Source organism: Stomoxys calcitrans, chromosome 1, assembly GCF_963082655.1.
Source record: "Stomoxys calcitrans chromosome 1, idStoCalc2.1, whole genome shotgun sequence".
NCBI lineage: Eukaryota > Metazoa > Arthropoda > Insecta > Diptera > Muscidae > Stomoxys > Stomoxys calcitrans.
Window position 1 is genome coordinate 27,829,339 of NC_081552.1, and position 18,282 is coordinate 27,847,620.

At 38.0% G+C, this 18,282-nt stretch overlaps 1 protein-coding gene across 1 annotated transcript; it reads left to right on the top strand.

Moving 5' to 3' along the window:
• The first annotated feature begins 5,690 nt into the window (after nt 1-5,690).
• LOC131994181 (uncharacterized) lies at nt 5,691-18,034 on the top strand. Its single transcript, XM_059360658.1, has 2 exons — nt 5,691-6,217; nt 17,291-18,034. Exons 1-2 carry the CDS (start codon nt 6,119-6,121, stop codon nt 17,540-17,542), a joined length of 351 nt encoding a protein of 116 aa, XP_059216641.1. The 5' UTR covers nt 5,691-6,118; the 3' UTR covers nt 17,543-18,034.
• Nucleotides 18,035-18,282: the final 248 nt, after the last annotated feature.

Here is an 18,282-nt window from a genome sequence, read left to right on the forward strand (position 1 = left end):
CATTTTTAATCCGATTGCACTGAAATTTGACACACTGACTTATGTTATGCTTTTCGACATCCGTGTGGTATATAGTTCAGATCGGTTTAATTTTAAATATAACTACTAAAAAGACCAATATTTTGTTATATACAATTGAACAATAACTTTTACTTATAAGTATCTGGTCCAAATCGGAACATAGCTGCTATGGGGCATAAGGTATGAATTTTGCACCGCATTTTGAGGAAAGGTGGTTCACATATATCTAAAGTTCGGCCCGGCCGAACTTAACGCCTTTTACTTGTTTCTTGTCGCTTATTTCTTTAAGGACTTAGATTAAATTATACCATTGCCCTATCAGAAGAGCCAAAGCCTTATTAAAATCTTAGGCGAAACTCACTTCGCTGCCTAAATTCGCCTAGGGATTATAAACACTATCGTATTGTATGGCCCAATCATATTTTGAGAAGAATCGTGGCTCTGTGATGGTTGCATAAAACAGATGCATTTATCATCATATTCAACAACCAGGCTGAATAACTTCGATACTACTTAATATTTCACTTTGCAAGTACTATTAGTTGACCCAATATCTTACTTGACCCAATTTCCTGCTTCGAAGACACCTCTGACTTACCAATCTTCTTCATTGTCACCGTCCTTGTAGTTGTTAAATTTAAAAAAAAATCCGTTTTGACCCTTCAAAAATATCCAATTTGGTTACAGAATAACATGTCCACACACACACACTTGCTCACACTTGTAAACCCTTGAAAACATGTAATACATATGTCATGGGAAGAAAAAGCCCAACATAGAGTCCTGGAATAAAATTGACATTTTCTTGTTATTGCTGTCTAGAGTCCTGGTGAATGTAGGTAACTTACAACACAATGATGCAGCACCAGCCAGAATAGGTGCTAGTAAAAATGTCTGGCTATGAAGCTTAATCCAATCATCTTACTAGTATGACTATGCTGATCGGAGACAATTGAGTAACGAGTGAAGGATATATGTATGTGAATATTTTCTATTTTTTAGATGATGCACTTTGAGTGTTGTCTCCTTTCTGCCTGAGGACCTTTCCAACAGGGAATTCAATTACTTTGTCAACTAGCAGGTTATGGTTAAATGACAGTTAGTATGTCAATGAGTTGAAGTGCAGTTGTGATAGAGAGGGCTAATATCACTTTAAAATTAAGAGTTAAGGGTTTTTGGTTTTTATGAGGTCAGACAAAGAAACTATGAGAAAAAGAAATTATGTTTTAGAAGTAAAGAGTATATAAATGAATAAAAGTAGAACAGGGAAAGATATGGAAAGGTGTTAACAGTACTATTTTTATCTGAATACAATGATGCTGAACTCAAACATCTTCTTTTGCCAAAACTCAAACATTTAAGGACCCTCTAATGATATTTGTGTTTCCTGTTGGCTTTCAGTATACTTTAGCTTCTATTCGAAATAAGGGATAACGGTTTTTGCGTTTTTAAATGTCATATATAAAACCTTAAACATCTCATTTGTACATATATTTCCGGTCATTGAATTTTCAATTGAGTTGCTTAAAAAGTAGGTTATCATGCGGCAAAAGTCTAAGCAATGAAGCTGTAAACTTTCCGCTTCAATGGAAACCAAATTCATTTGATGTTTTTAATGCAGCGTGGTTTCTGACACTCTATCTCTCTTAACACCCTTGCAATAGATTTGAGTCATTGGGATATATGTGTACTTCATATGCCATGTTTCAGATAAATGTTTTGCCAACGAATTTTGTGGCCTTACATCTCTGGACAAATCATCGTTTTTAGGTTAACAACCTGCTGCTTTTCAGCACCAGCAGAAAATATTGCACCCCTGGATACAACAGTGTAAGTTAAAACTATCGTTACATTAGCATACACAGTTGCTTCCGACATGCATGATTTTTGTGGGCGATGTCCCACTTAAATGCGATTGTTTAAAGATCCAAAATGCGCTTCTTGTTTAACATCAACAAGTAAAAAGGCGTTAAGTTCGGCCGGGCCGAACTTTGGATATCCACCACCTCGGATATATATGTGAACCAACTTTCATCAAAATCCGGTGCAAAATTCATACCTTATGCCCCATAGCAGCTATGTTCCGATTTGGACCAGATACTAATAAGTAAAAGTCATTGTTCAATTGTATATAACAAAATATTGGTCTTTTTACTAGTTATATCTAAAAATAAACCGATCTGAACTATATACCACACGGATGTCGAAAAGCATAACATAAGTCAGTGTGTCAAATTTCAGTGCAATCGGATTAAAAATGCGCCTTTTATGGGGCCAAGACTTTATATCGAGAGATCGGTTTATATGGCAGTTATATGCAAATCTTGATCGATCTAGACCAAATTGCAGAAATATGTGGAGGGACTTAACTTAGCTCTTTGTCCCAAATTTCGGCAACATCGGTCAATAAATGCGCTTTTTATGGCCCCGAAACCTAAAACCGAGAGATCGGTATATATGGCAGCTATATCCAAATCTGGACCGATTTGAGCCAAATTGACGGAGGATGTTGAAGGGCCTAATACAACTTACTGTTTCAAATTTTCTCAAAATCGGATAATAAATGTAGCTTTTATGGGTCTATGACACTAAATCGGAGGATCGGTCTATATGGCAGCTATATCCAAATCTGAACCGATCAGAGCCGTATTGACGGAGGACGTCGAAGGGCCTTAGACAACTCACTGTCCAAATGTCAGCAAAATCGGGTAATAAATGTAGCTTTTATGGGCCTATTACCCTAAATCGGAGGATCGGTCTATATGGCAGCTATATCCAAATCTGAACCGATCTGGGCCAAATTGACGGAGGATATTGAAGGACCTAACACAACTCACTGTCCCGAATTTCAGAAAAATCGGATAATAAATGTGGCTTTTATGGGCCTAAGACCCTAAATTGGAGGATCGCTCTATATGGCAGTTATATCCAAATCTGGACCGATCTGGGCCAAATTGACGAAGGATGTCGAAGGGCCTAACACAACTCACTGTCCCGAATTTCAGCAAAATCCGATAATAAATGTGGCTTTTATGGGCCAAAGACCCTAAATCGGAGGATCGGTCTATATGGCAGCAATATCAAAATCTAAACCAATCTGAGCCATATTGACGGAAGATGTTGAAGGGCCTAAGACAACTCACTGTCCCGAATTTCAGCAAAATCGGATAATAAATGTGGCTTTTATGGGCCTAAGACCCTAAATTGGAGGATCGCTCTATATGGCAGTTATATCCAAATCTGGACCGATCTGGGCCAAATTGACGAAGGATGTCGAAGGGCCTAACACAACTCACTGTCCCAAATTTCAGCAAAATCGGATAATAAATGCGGTTTTTATTGGCCTAAGACCCTAAATGGGCGGATCGGTCTAAATGGGGGCTATATCAAGATATAGTCCGATATAGCCCATCTTCGAACTTAACCTGCTTATGGACAAAAAAAAAGAACCTGTGCAAAATTTCAGCTCAATATCTCTATTTTTGAAGACTGTAGCGTGATTTCAACATACAGACGGACAGACGGACGGACGTGTCTAGATCGTCTTAGATTTTTACGCTGATCAAGAATATATATACTTTATAGGGTCGGAAATGGATATTTCAATGTGTCGCAAACGGAATGACAAAATGAATATACCCCCATCCGTCGGTCATTTTATCATTCCGTTTGCAACACATCGAAATATACATTTCCGACCCTATAAAGTACATATATTCTTGATCAGCGTAAAAATCTAAGACGATCTAGCCAGGTTAAGTTCGAAGCTGGGCTTTATCAGACTATATCTTGATATAGCACCCATATAGACCGATCCGCCTATTTAGGGTCCTAGCCTCATAAAAGCCACATTTATTACCCGATTTTGCTGAAATTTGGGACAGTGAGTTTTGTTAGGCCCTCCGACATCTTTCTTCAATTCGGCGCAGATCGGTCCAGATTCGGATATAGCTGTCATATAGACAGATCCGCAGATTTAGAGTCTTAGACCCATACAAGTGGCATTTATTATCCGATTTCGTTGAAATTTGGGACAGTGAGTTGTGTTAGGACATTCGACGTTCTTCTTTAATTTGGCTCAGATCGATCCAGATTTGGATATAGCTGTCTTATAGACCGATCTCTCGATTTAAGGTTTAGGGCCCATAAACGGTTGATTTTTTTTTTCAATGTCGCCGAAATTTGGGACAGTGAGTTAGGTTAAGCCCCTCAACATATTTCTGCAATTTGCCCTAGATCGATCAAGGTTTGCATATAGCTGCCATTAGACCGATCTCCCCATTTAAGGTTTTTGGGCCATAAAAGGCGCATTTATTGTCCAATTTCGCCGAAATTTGGGACAGAGAGTTGTGTTGGGCCCCTCCACATTCATCTTCAATTTGGCTCAGTTCGGACCAGATTTGAATATATCTGCCATATGAAAGGCGCATTTATAATACGATTTCACTGAGATTTGACACAGTGACTTATGTTAGGCTTTTCGACATCTGTGTCGTATATGGTTCAGATCGTTTTATTTTTAGTTTTAGGTTTTATACACAATTGAACAATGACTTGTACTTATTAGTATATGGTCCAAATCGAAAAATATTTCGATATAGCTGCTATGGGGCATAAGGTATGCGTTTTTGTATTTTGACGGAAGGTGGTTTACATATATACCCGAACTTAACGCCTTTTTACTTGTTTTTAATTATTTTGTTTTTATTTGCAGTATGTAATTTAAAAAAATTGTCATTAACATACAAAGCTCAGACTCAGATGTCGTTTTACAGTAATTAATTAAAAAGTTAATGAAATTAAATAAAAGTATTTAAATTTGAATTCAGTCCAAAATCGTTTGTGAATACGGCGCTAAAAAGTATGAAGCAACAACTAAAGAAAAAACACAACATGCGCGATGACCTTTTTGTGCGAGTTCGCAAATTCAACTGAAGATACTAAACTTTCTTTAAAGCACGCGGATAAAGATCGCGCCAATTTTCAGCTTTCGTAAATCACGAATTGTTTTACTTGATCTTCGTTCAATGATAGGATCGGCCTATAAATAGTGTTTTGGGGAATTTCAAATTTCATCGCATATAATATTCTACACCACCTCGTGCATGTAGTACTTATTATATGTAGAACTTATCTCGAAATCTGGTCAGACTTCAATTTGGATACCAATTGAAATAGCAATTTAGAACCTTGTAAGATTTTCCTACCATAGAACAAAAGATTTGGATTTCCACATCTTTAAAAGGCCATTTCGGATAAAAGTTATATGGGAGTTTTATCGAAACCTGTGCCAATTTTAATGACACATACTGGGACATGAAATAGAATATCTCACGCCCTATATTGTTGAGATGTGACCAAAATTGTGGATTTTACTGGCTTAAAAGTCCATATCGGATGAAATATACACATTGGAGCTATATCTAAACTGGGACTGACCTTAATGAAATTTTTCGCACATATTGGAACGTCAATTTAAACGTCTCATGCAAAATCGAACGAAAATTGTGGATTCTACAGCCTTAAAAGGGCATATCGAATGAACGATATATATGGGAGCTATATCTAAATCTAAACCGATTTTTATGAAATTTTGCACAAATATTGTGGCTTCTGCAGCCCTAATAGTTCAAATCAGTTAAAAGATATATATGGGAGCTATATCTAAATCTGGACCGATTTTTAAACCCCCAACTTTTGCCAATGGCCCTCTTGCAGGCGTAAAAGTAGGGCAAGAGTTGCGTTTCTTGTCCATTCCAAAATGTGTGATTTGAAGTTAAATTTCCTGTCCAGCAAAACACCCAGCTATGTGACTTTCAGTAAATGGTGCATTATCTTCTTCCAAGACGATAGGTGCCGCTGTAGATAACTTGTATCTTCTGCTGAAAATAACAACTTCTTTCTCACATGGATTTACGCCCAGACCAATTTCGGTAGATTAAGGTAGATTTCGTGATATAAATCTCTAAGAGTAATCTGTATACGGAACCACTTCTCCAGAGGCAATAATATTGACGTCGGTTTTACATTATTGACAGGACCTTCAGTATCAAGAAATGCTACAATTGTATATTCCTAAATAGCGAGAGAGCCCTCTATGTGGCGAGTGGGTTCTAAAGGGCTGTTTCAATGGATTTGCTTTTCTATATGCATGCCGTTGTTGAGACAGGCCATCTCCACGTATCTTTGCCCTAAGGTATGTTTCTATGAATCTCTTAAGAGTTTTCAGCATAAACAAGTAAAAGCGTGCTAAGTTCGGCCGGGCCGAATCTTATATACCCTCCACCATGGATCGCATTTGTCGAGTTCTTTTCCCGGCATCTCTTCTTAGGCAAAAAAGGATATAAGAAAAGATTTGCTCTGCTATTATTATATTATTAAATGTTGGAGACCTGTGTAAAATGTCAGCCAATTCGCATAAGAATTGCGCCCTTTTGGGGGCTCAAGAAGTAAAATAGAGAGATCGATTGATATGGGAGCTGTATCGGGCTATAGACCGATTCAGACCATAATAAACACGTATGTTGATGGTCATGAGAGAATCCGTCGTACAAAATTTAAGGCAAATCGGATAATAATTGCGACCTTTAGAGGCTGAAGAAGTCAAGGTCCCAGATCGGTTTATATGGCAGCTATATCAGGTTATGAACCGATTTAAACCATACTTGGCACAGTTGTTGGATATAATAACGAAACACGTCGTGCAAAATTTCATTCCAATCGGATAAGAATTGCGCACTCTAGAGGCTCAAGAAGTCAAGACCCAAGATCGGTTTATATGGCAGCTATATCAGGTTATAAACCGATTTGAACCATATTTGGCAAAATTGTTGGATATCATAACAAAATACTACGTGCCAAAATTCATTCAAATTGTATAAGAATTGCGCCCTCTAGAGGCTCAAGAAGTCAATACCCAAGATCGGTTTATATGACAGCTATATAAGGTTATAGGCCGATTTGAGCCACACTTGACATTGTTGTTGGATATCACAACAAAACACGTCGTGCCAAAATTCAATCAAATCGGATAATAATTGCGCCCTCTAGAAGCTCAAGAAGTCAAGACCCAAGATCGGTTTATATGACAGCTATATCAGGTTATAGACCGATTTGAACCATTCGTGGCACAGATGTTGGATATCATGACAAAACACATTGTGCAAAATTTCATTCCAATCGGATAAGAATTGCGCACTCTAGAGGCTCAAGAAGTCAAGACCCAAGATCGGTTCATATGGTAGCTATATCAGGTTATGGACCGATTTGTACTATATTTGGCACAGTTGTTGGATATCATTACAAAACACGTCGTGCAAAATTTCATTCCAATCGGATAAGAATTACGCCCTCTAGAGGCTCAAGAAGTCAAGACCCAAGATCGGTTTATATGACAGCTATATCAAAACATGGACCGATATGGGCCATTTACAATACCAACCGACCTACACTAATAAGAAGTATTTGTGCAAAATTTCAAGCGGCTAGCTTTACTCCTTCGGAAGTTAGCGTGCTTTCGACAGACAGACGGACGGACGGACGGACAGACGGACGGACATGGCTAGATCGACATAAAATTTCACGACGATCAAGAATATATATACTTTATGGGGTCTCAGACGAATATTTCGAGTAGTTACAAACAGAATGACGAAATTAGTATACCCCCCATCTTATGGTGGAGTGTATAAAAACAAGTAAAAGCGTGCTAAGTTCGGCCGGGCCGAATCTTATATACCCTCCACCATGGATCGCATTTGTCGAGTTCTTTTCCCGGCATCTCTTCTTAGGCAAAAAAGGATATAAGAAAAGAGTTGATCCGCTATTAAAACGATATCAAGATATGGTCCGGTTCGGACCACAATTAAATTATATGTTGGAGACCTGTGTAAAATTTCAGCCAATTCGTATAAGAATTGCGCCCAATGGGACTCACGAAGTAAAATAGAGAGAACGATTTATATGGGATCTGTATCGGGCTATAGACCGATTCAGACCATAATAAACACGTTTGTTGATGGTCATGAGAGGATCCATCGTACAAAATTTCAGGCATATCGGATAATAATTGCGACCTCTAGGGGTCAAGAAGTCAAGATCCCAGATCGGTTTATATGGCAGCTATATCAGGTTATGAACCGATTTGAACCTTATTTGACACAGTTGTTGAAAGTAAAAATAAAATACGTCATGCAAAATTTCAGCCAAATCGGATAGAAATTGCGCCCTCCAGAAGCTCAAGAAATCAAATCCCCAGATCTGTTAATATGACAGCTATATCAGGTTATGGACCGATTTAAACCATACTTTGCACAGTTGTTGGATATCATAACAAAACACGTCGTGCAAAATTTCATTTCAATCGGATAAGAATTGCGCACTCTAGAGGCTCAAGAAGTCAAGACCCAAGATCGGTTTATAAGGCAGCTATATCAGGTTATGAACCGATTTGAACCATACTTGGCACAGTTGTTGGATATCATAGCAAAACACGTCGTGCAAAATTTCATTCCAATCGAATAAGAATTGTGCACTCTAGAGGCTCAAGAAGTCAAGACCCAAGATCGGTTTATATGGCAGCTATATCAAAACATGGACCGATATGGCCCATTTACAATACCAACCGACCTACACTAATAAGAAGTATTTGTGCAAAATTTCAAGCGGCTAGCTTTACTCCTTCGAAAGTTAGCGTGCTTTCGACAGACAGACGGACGGACGGACGGACGGACGGACGGACGGACGGACGGACGGACGGACGGACGGACGGACGGACGGACGGACGGACGGACGGACGGACGGACAGACGGACGGACATGGCTAGATCGACATAAAATTTCACGACGATCAAGAATATATATACTTTATGGGGTCTCAGACGAATATTTCGAGTAGTTACAAACAGAATGACGAAATTAGTATACCCCCCATCTTATGGTGGAGGGTATAAAAATCATCATCTAGTCCATCAAGCTCATCGCAATTCCCTTAAAAGCCATTGAATGTAATCCCCTTTCATTTGAACAAATCTTTTGTTGTCTATATCTTTTATTTGAAAAAAAACATCCTAAGTTTCGGTGCCCTCGTTAGCAGCTAATATAGGTCCAAATAAAAATTTTTATGCTCCAATAAATTTTCATAAATTTTTCTCAAATCGTCAATTCAAAAATATGACAAAGATGAAATTATCACATTCAAATAATGTCATCACAGCAATCGCTGTGTCTTGTAGATGTGAAGCGAAAACAAATATTGACGCTAAAGAGTTTTTAATGTCAAGTAAAATATTATCGCTAAACAATATTTTCGAACATATTAACAAATTAACTTTTTAGCGTTGAAAAGCTATAAACCACACAGCAAAATGCAAACCAAAGGAAAGACGAAGTAAAAGAGGCTGCAAGGGGGTGCAGCAAATTCAGAGCATCATAAACTTAAGCCATAAATCAAGAACTTTTTTCGATTTTTGCCATGAAATGGAGGATGGGAAGTAAACACTTCAACGTCCTTTCAAAGCTTCAGCCTGCACCACAATTTTTTATGATAAATTTTTACGACACTTCTCCTCTTTGGTTTTCTTTTTTCTTTCCCTTTTGTTTAACACAAACAAAAAGTTGAACCTTTTATTTATTTTGGAAACAAAATTGCCAAACAAATAAGGTGCTGAAGTAGGAAAAAGGATAAAGCCAAAGTACATTGATACACATTCAAGTAGAAATAAATGGATAAGTATTATCCTGCAACATGTCAAAATGAAGTATTGAAACAAAAACTTGCTACTTTTATGTAAAAAGATTAGGTGAATGCATTAAATATGAGGGTTGGTTTGTAAGTTTTGATAGATATCACATAAACGCAAAATTTTTCTTAAGGACTAAAAATAAAATGATTATCTAGAAAGAAAATTTTTAAAAAATTTTCCATAAAGAAAAACTTTCAATAAAATTTTCTAAAAGCAAAATGTTACAGAAATTTTCTGTAAAGAAGAAATTTCATCAAATGAAAGGTATTGAAGAGTAGAATAAGAACATGGTATTAAAAGTTGGCTCCAAAGAACCACACAAACATATTTTATGTACTCATCAATATGGGAATAAAATGAAAGGTATTCAGGAGCAGAATACGAATTTTATATTAACAAGTAAAGGGTGCTAAGTTCGGCCGGGCCGAATCATATATACCCTCCACCATGGATCGCATTTGTCGAGTTCTTTTCCCGGCATCTTAGGCAAAAAAGGATATAAGAAAAGATTTGCGATATCAAGATATGGTCCGGTTTGGACCACAATTAAATTATATGTTGGAGCCCTGTGTAAAATATCATCCAATTCGAATAAGTATTGCGCCATTAGGGGGCTCAAGAAGTAAAATAGAGAGAACGATTTATATGGGAGCTGTATCAGGCTATAGACCGATTCAGACCATAATAAACACGTATGTTGACGGTCATGAGAGGATCCGTCGCACAAAATTTCAGGATCAAGAAGTCAAGATCCCAGATCGGTTTGTATGGTAGCTATTGGGTTGCCCAAAAAGTAATTGCGGATTTTTCATATAGTCGGCGTTGACAAATTTTTTCACAGCTTGTGACTCTGTAATTGCATTCTTTCTTCTGTCAGTTATCAGCTGTTACTTTTAGCTTGCTTTAGAAAAAAGTGTAAAACAAGTAAGAGCGTGCTAAGTTCGGCCGGGCCAAATCTTATATACCCTCCCCCATTGATCGCATTTGTCGAGTTCTATGCGCGGTATCTCTTTTAAGATAAACATAGAATATTGAATAAGAACTGTTATGCTATTGGAGCTACATATATCAAGTTATTGTCCGATTCGGTACATAAATGAATCCTGATTGACATTGTGTAATATTTCAGTTCCTTCGGATAAGAATTGCGCCTTGTAGGGGCTCAAGAAGCAAAATCGGGAGATAGGTTTGTATGGGAGCTGTATCAAGCTATTGATCGATTCAGACCACACTAGACACGTATGTTGAAGGTCATGAGAGAAGCCTTTGTACAAAATTTCTTCTTCGGATGAGAATTGCGCCCTCTAGAGGCTCAAGAAGTCAAGACCCCAGATCGGTTATATGGCAGCTATATCAAAATATGAACCGATTTAAACTATACTTTGCGAAGTTGTTGGAAGTGATACCAAAACACTACGTGCAAAATTTTAATAAAATCGGATAAGAATTTCGCCCTCTAGGGGCTCAAGAAGTCAAGATCCAAGATCGGTTTATATGACAGCTATACCAGATTATGAATCGATTTGAACCATACTTGGCACAGTTGTTGAATATCATAGCAAAAAACGTCGTGCAAAATTTCATTCAAATCGGATAAGAATTGCGCCCTCTAGAGGCTCAAGAAGTCAAGACCCCAGATCGGTTATATGGCAGCTATTTCAAAATATGAACCGATTTAAACCATACTTTGCGAAGTTGTTGGAAGTGATACCAAAACACTACATGCAAAATTTTAATAAAATCGGATAAGAATTGCGCCCTCTAGAGGCTCAAGAAGTCAAGATCCAAGATCGGTTTATATGGCAGCTATATCAGGTTATGGACCGATTTAAACCATACTTAGCACACTTGTTGGGTATCATAACAAAACACGTCGTGCGAAATTTCATTCTGATCGGGTAAGAATTGCGCACTCTAGAGGCTCAAGAAATCAAGACCCAAGATCGGTTTATATGGCAGCTATATCAGGTTATGGACCGATTTGAACCATACTTGGCACAGTTGTTGGATATCATAACAAAACACGTCGTGCAAAATTTCAATCTGATCGGGTAAGAATTGCGCACGCTAGAGGCTCAAGAAGTCAAGACCCAAGATCGGTTTATATGGCAGCTATATCAGGTTATGGACCGATTTGAACTATACTTGGCACAGTTGTTGGACATCATAGCAAAACACGTCGTGCAAAATTTCATTCCAATCGGATAAGAATTGCGCACTCTAGAGGCTCAAGAAGTCAAGACCCAAGATCGGTTTATATGGCAGCTATATCAAAACATGGACCGATATGGCCCATTTACAATACCAACCGACCTACACTAATAAGAAGTATTTGTGCAAAATTTCAAGCGGCTAGCTTTACTCCTTCGGAAGTTAGCGTGCTTTCGACAGACAGACGGACGGACGGACGGACGGACGGACGGACGGACGGACGGACAGACGGACGGACATGGCTAGATCGACATAAAATGTCGCGACGATCAAGAATATATATACTTTATGGGGTCTCAGACGAATATTTCGAGTAGTTACAAACAGAATGACGAAATTAGTATACCCCCCATCTTATGGTGGAGGGTATAAAAAGTATATTTGATTAAAGTTCATTCTAAGTTTTATTAAAAATGCATTTACTTTCTTTTAAAAAATCCGCAACCTTACTTTTTGGGCAACCCAATATATCAGGTTATGAACCGATTTGAACCATACTTGGCACAGTTGGTGGATATCATAACAAAATACTTCGTGCAGATCCGTCGCACAAAATTTCATTCAAATGGGATAAGAATTGCGCCCTCTAGAGGCTCAAGACCCAAGATCGGTTTATCTGATAGCTATATCAGGTAATAGACCGATTTGAACCACACTTGGCACAGTTGTTGGATATCATAACAAACCACGTCGTGCGAAATTTCATTCCAATCGGATAAGAATTGCGCACTCTAGAGGGTCAAGAAGTCAAGACCCAAGATCGGTTTATATATGACAGCTATATCAGGTAATGGACCGATTTGAGCCATACTTCGCACAGTTGTTGGATGTCATAACAAAACACGTCGGGCAAAATTTCATTCTAATCGGATAAGAATTGCGCCCCCTAGAGATCCAAAAAGTCAAGACCCAAGATCGGTTTAAATGGCAGCTATATTAAAACATGAACCGATATGGTCCATTTACAATCCCAACCTACCTACACTAATAAGAAATATTTGTGCAAAATTTCAAGCGGCTAGCTTCACTTCTTCGAAAGTAGGCGTGCATTCGACAGACAGACGAACGGACGGACATGACTAGATCGACATAAAATGTCACGACGATCAAGAATATATATACTTTATGGGGTCTCAGACGAATATTTCAATTAGTTACAATCAGAATGACGAAATTAGTATACCCCCATCCTATGGTGGAGGGTATAAAAGTTCCAAGTAACTGGAGGGTAGCCCCAACCCCAAAACCCCCTAAAGGTATTTGGGAGTAGATTACGAATATGGTCATCATGGAGGAATACGCTTTACAATTTGTTGATATTGGAAGGGGAGGACCTTTCCCCGTTACCTCCAAAACACCACTTAAAATTGGATTGGAGAGTAGAATACGAATATGGTATAACAAGTTGGATTCAAATATCCAAGGGGTCATCCAACCCCAAAAACTCCCCAAACAAACATATTGGACGTACATTTCAATATATGGTTGCCCGAAAAGTAATTGCGGATTTTTTAAAAGAAAGTAAATGCATTTTTAATAAAACTTAGAATGAACTTTAATCAAATATACTTTTTTTACACTTTTTTTCTAAAGCAAGCTAAAAGTAACAGCTGATAACTGACAGAAGAAAAAATGCAATTACAGAGTCACAAGCTGTGAAAAAATTTTTCAACGCCGACTATATGAAAAATCCGCAATTACTTTTTGGGCAATCCAATAGGACTCAAATGAAAGGTATTCGGGTGTAGACTAAGAATATTACATAAAAATGTGGTTCAAGTAATTGAGGGTCGACCCATCCCCAAAAAGCCGCCCAAATGGGAGTTTTACTCGATCATAGCTATATGGGACTCAAATGAAAGGTTTTTGGGAGTTGATAACGAATATGATATTAAACTTTGTGTCCCAGAATCTAGGTGGCGCTTTACCTCCAAAAATCCCCTCCAATACATAATTTAACCAATTCAAACAATGGGGGATCATATGATAGATATTTTTGAGTAAGGTACGTCATTCAAATAGGTGCTTAAACGGCTGTATACTCCAAACGGCTGTATACTCCAAACGGCTGTATACACCAATCATGACAATATGGGGTTAAATTAAAGGTATAAGGATGTGGATTGCGAATCTGATATCTTTAATCTGTTCATATATCTAGCGGATCACCTCACCCCAAAGCAGTCGAACAATCATAATGACATGGACACTATGTGATTTAATTATTGTGTGGAGAGTAATGTTGGCCGCCATACTCCAAAAACTATGATGTTGCATGTCTTAACGTTAAGATTGAAACCATTTTTATCTCATCGATAGACAAGACCAAACAACGTGCTGCTCGCAACTTTTACAAAAAAAAAAAATATATATATAAATATGACAATTTGATTTGATTTAAAACAAGTAAAAGTACTAAGTTCTGCCGGGCCAATCTTATATACCCTCCACCATGGATCGAATTTGTCGAGTTCTTTAAGCGGTAAGAATACTGAATAAAAATCCGATTCAGAACATAAATGAATTGAATGCTAAACATTGTAGAAGTTACTGTGGAATATTTCAGTCCATTCGGATAAGAATTGCGCCTTGTAGGAGCTCAAGAAGCAAAATCGGGAGATCGGCTTTTATGGGAGCTGTATCAAGCTATTAATCGATTCAGACCATATTAGATACGTATGTTGAAGGTAATGAGAGAAGCAGTTGTAAAAAATTTCTGGCAAATCGGACGAGAAATGCGCCCTCTAGAGGCTCAAGAAGTCATGATCCGATATCGGTTTATATGGGAGCTAAACCAAAACATAATCCAATTTGGCCCATTTACAATCCCAACTGATCAACACTAATGAATAGTATTTATGCAAAATTTTGAGCACCTAGCTTTAATCCTTCGGAAGTTAGAAATACGGACAGACGGGCGGGCATGGCTAAATCGACTGAGACTGTGAAGACGATCAAAAATATATGTATATACTTTGTCGTGTCTCAGATCAATATTTTGATGTATTACAAACGGAATGACGAAATTTATATATCTGCATCCTATGGTGGGGGGTATAATTAAATTTAAACAAGTAAACACGTGCTAAGTTCGGCAGGGCCAAATCTTGGGAACCCCCCCATCAAATAAATTTAGTTGAAGTGCATGATTGTATTCTACATACCAAACTTCTGTCAAGCCAGCAAATTTAAAGCTTCTAGAAACCGAAAAAGGATGATAGAGAAACCGGTTTACACGGGTGCAATATCAGGTTATAGACCGATTTAGACCATACTTGGCACAGTTGTTGCGGCTTCTAAGTACTCAAGAAGTCAAATCGGTAGCTATATTAAGTTATAGACCGATTTATACCGTACTTGACACAGTTGTTGGAAGTCAAAACAGAATAGTAAATGCACAACACACAAATCGAACAAAAATTGCGGCTTCCAGAGGCTCAAGAAGTCAAATCGGGGAATCGGTTTATATGGGAGCTATATCTAAATCTGAAGCGATATGACCCATTTGCAATCCCCAACTACCTAAAGGGTGATTTTTTTGAGGTTAGGATTTTCATGCATTAGTATTTGACAGATCACGTGGGATTTCAGACATGGTGTCAAAGAGAAAGATGCTCAGTATGCTTTGACATTTCATCATGAATAGACTTACTAACGAGCAACGCTTGCAAATCATTGAATTTTATTACCAAAATCAGTGTTCGGTTCGAAAGCGTTGTGCGAAATTGGACAAAAAATGCGCTTGCAGTGGCTCTTCGAATGAAAATCGGGTGATATATATATATATACATATGTGACACCTATATTTAAATCTGGGCCGTGTTCTATGATATTCACCAGTAATGTGGAGAGTCATTAGAAAATCATGCAAAATTTCGAGAGAATCGGTCGACAAATGAGAACTTTATTATACCCACCACCGAAGGATGGGGGTATATTCATTTTGTCATTCCGTTTGCAACACATCGAAATATCCCTTTCCGACCCTATAAAGTATATATATTCTTGATCAGCGTAAAAATCTAAGACGATCTAGACATGTCCGTCCGTCTGTCTGTTGAAATCACGCTACAGTCTTTAAAAATTGAGATATTGAGCTGAAATTTTGCACTGTTTTTTTTTTTGTCCATAAGCAGGTTAAGTTCGAAGATGGGCTATATCGGACTATATCTTGATATAGCCCCCATATAGACCGATCCGCCGATTTAGGGTCTTAGGTCCATAAAAGCCACATTTATTATTCGATTTTGCTGAAATTTGGGACAGTGAGCTGTGTTAGGCCCTTCGACATCCTTCGTCAATTTGGATCAGATCGGTCCAGATTTGGATATAGCTGCCATATAGACCGATCCACAGATATAGGGTCTTAGGCCCATAAAAGCCACATTTTATATCCGATTTGGATGAAATTTGGCACAGTGAGTTGTGTTAGGCCCTTCAACATTTTTCGTCAATTTGGCCCAGATCGGTCCAGATTTGGATATAGCTGCCATATAGACCGATCCTCCGATTTATGGTCTTAGGCCCATAAAAGCCACATATATTATCCGATTTTGCTGAAATTTAGGACAGTGAGTTGCGTTGAGCCCTTCGACATCCTTCGTCAATTTGGTCCAGATCGGTCCAAATTTGGATATAGCTGCCATATAGACCGATCTTCCGATTTATGGTCTTAGTCCCATAAAAGCCACATTTATTATCCGATTTTGCTGAAATTTGGGACAGTGATTTGCCTTAGGCCCTTCGACATCTTTCTTCTATTTGGCCCTGATCGGCTCAGATTTGGATAAAGCCGCCATATAGACCGATCTCTCGATTTAAGGTTTTGGGCCCATAAAAAGCGCTTTTATTGTCCGATGTCGCCGAAATTTGGGACAATGACTTGTGTTGGGCCCTTCGATATTTGTCTTCAATTTGGCTCAGATCGGTCCAGATTTGGATATAGCTGCCATATAGACCGATCTCTCGGTTGAACAATGACATGTACTTATAAGCATTTGGTCTAAATTAGATGATATCTATAGAGCTGCTATGGGGCATAAGGTATGCATTTTTCACTGGTTTTTGACGAAATGTGGTTCACATATATACCCGAGGTGGTGGGTATCCAAAGTTCGGCCCGGCCGAACTTAACGCCTTCTTACTTGTTTTAGCGTGTTTTAGCCTCCTAGTGAACTCACTTTCTTTCTAAAGACACAATTTCAATGAAATATTCTCTTAAGATAAGATTTTTTTTTTTTTAATTTTCTAAAATCACAAAATTACAATGCCATATTTTCCACAATTTAAAATTGTTTACATTTCTACTCTTTTCAGAGTCTACTACAACAAGCACTTAAACCACAACCAGTGGTGTCAAATGAAGTTGATTTATTTCCCTCATCTAAAGGAACAGTTCAGTACACTCCCCCCAAAATAACTCTTGCATTCGAAGCCACCACAACCATCAAAAGTTGTGTTTCAACAACACTCAGCACTGATGCTGATGATGACGACGATGATTATGGCGGCATCATCAAGACCATAGAATCCTTAACTGTTAGTGGCTACGGTAGCAAAAAAATATAAAAGCTATGTTGGCAAACATCAAAATCCAGTGCAAAGCATAAAGGGCAAAAACAATAATAACAACTTATGATTGATTGAATTTATCAAAAAGTTTCATAATGTATTTCACAACGATTTTTTGCATAGCTTTTATGAAATGAAACAATGCAAATAACGCAGAAAAATGGTATAGAAAAAGTAAGAAATTGCTTCAAGAAGGACGAAACACCAAAACTCCATCAAAGACATAAACATGAAGGACCTTTATCCATCGAACAGAAACTACAGTTGGCGATCAAAGTTTCCTCGCCTCAGAGCTACTTTGAAATCCTTACGAGGCAATTCCATTGGAAAGGATCGAAGGAACTTTTCGTTGGCAGCCAATCGCAATCACTAACGAATGCTGATCCCCTATTGCAGTGTAGTTTACCGTTAAAGCGCAGCTAAAACTTTAAACCTCTTCAATGTCAGCTTAAAGTGATTGTGGTGAATATATGTAACTACAATGCGTTATTATGTTACTTTGGCTAGCATTTGAAAAATTTGTTGTAACATTGTAAAAATGTCCCCTTGAAATTTACTATGTAGTTGGAAGTCGATTCGGAACACTTTATGCAAAATTTCAGACAAATCGGACAAAAATTGCGGCTTGTAAGATTCCAAGAAGGCAAATCTTGAGGTCGGTTTATATGGGAGACATCCAAATCTGAACCGGTGTTGCCCACCTACGACCTACATCAATAAGAAGTATCTGTGCAAAT

Excerpts from the sequence above, each read along its gene's own strand:
- LOC131994181 (XM_059360658.1), top strand. The coding sequence starts at position 6,119 with ATGTGGCGAGTGGGTTCTAAAGGGCTGTTTCAATGGATTTGCTTTTCT. Across the intron at positions 6,218-17,290 it reads CCACGTATCTTTGCCCTAAG|AGTCTACTACAACAAGCACT; the intron begins GTATGTTTCTAT and ends TACTCTTTTCAG.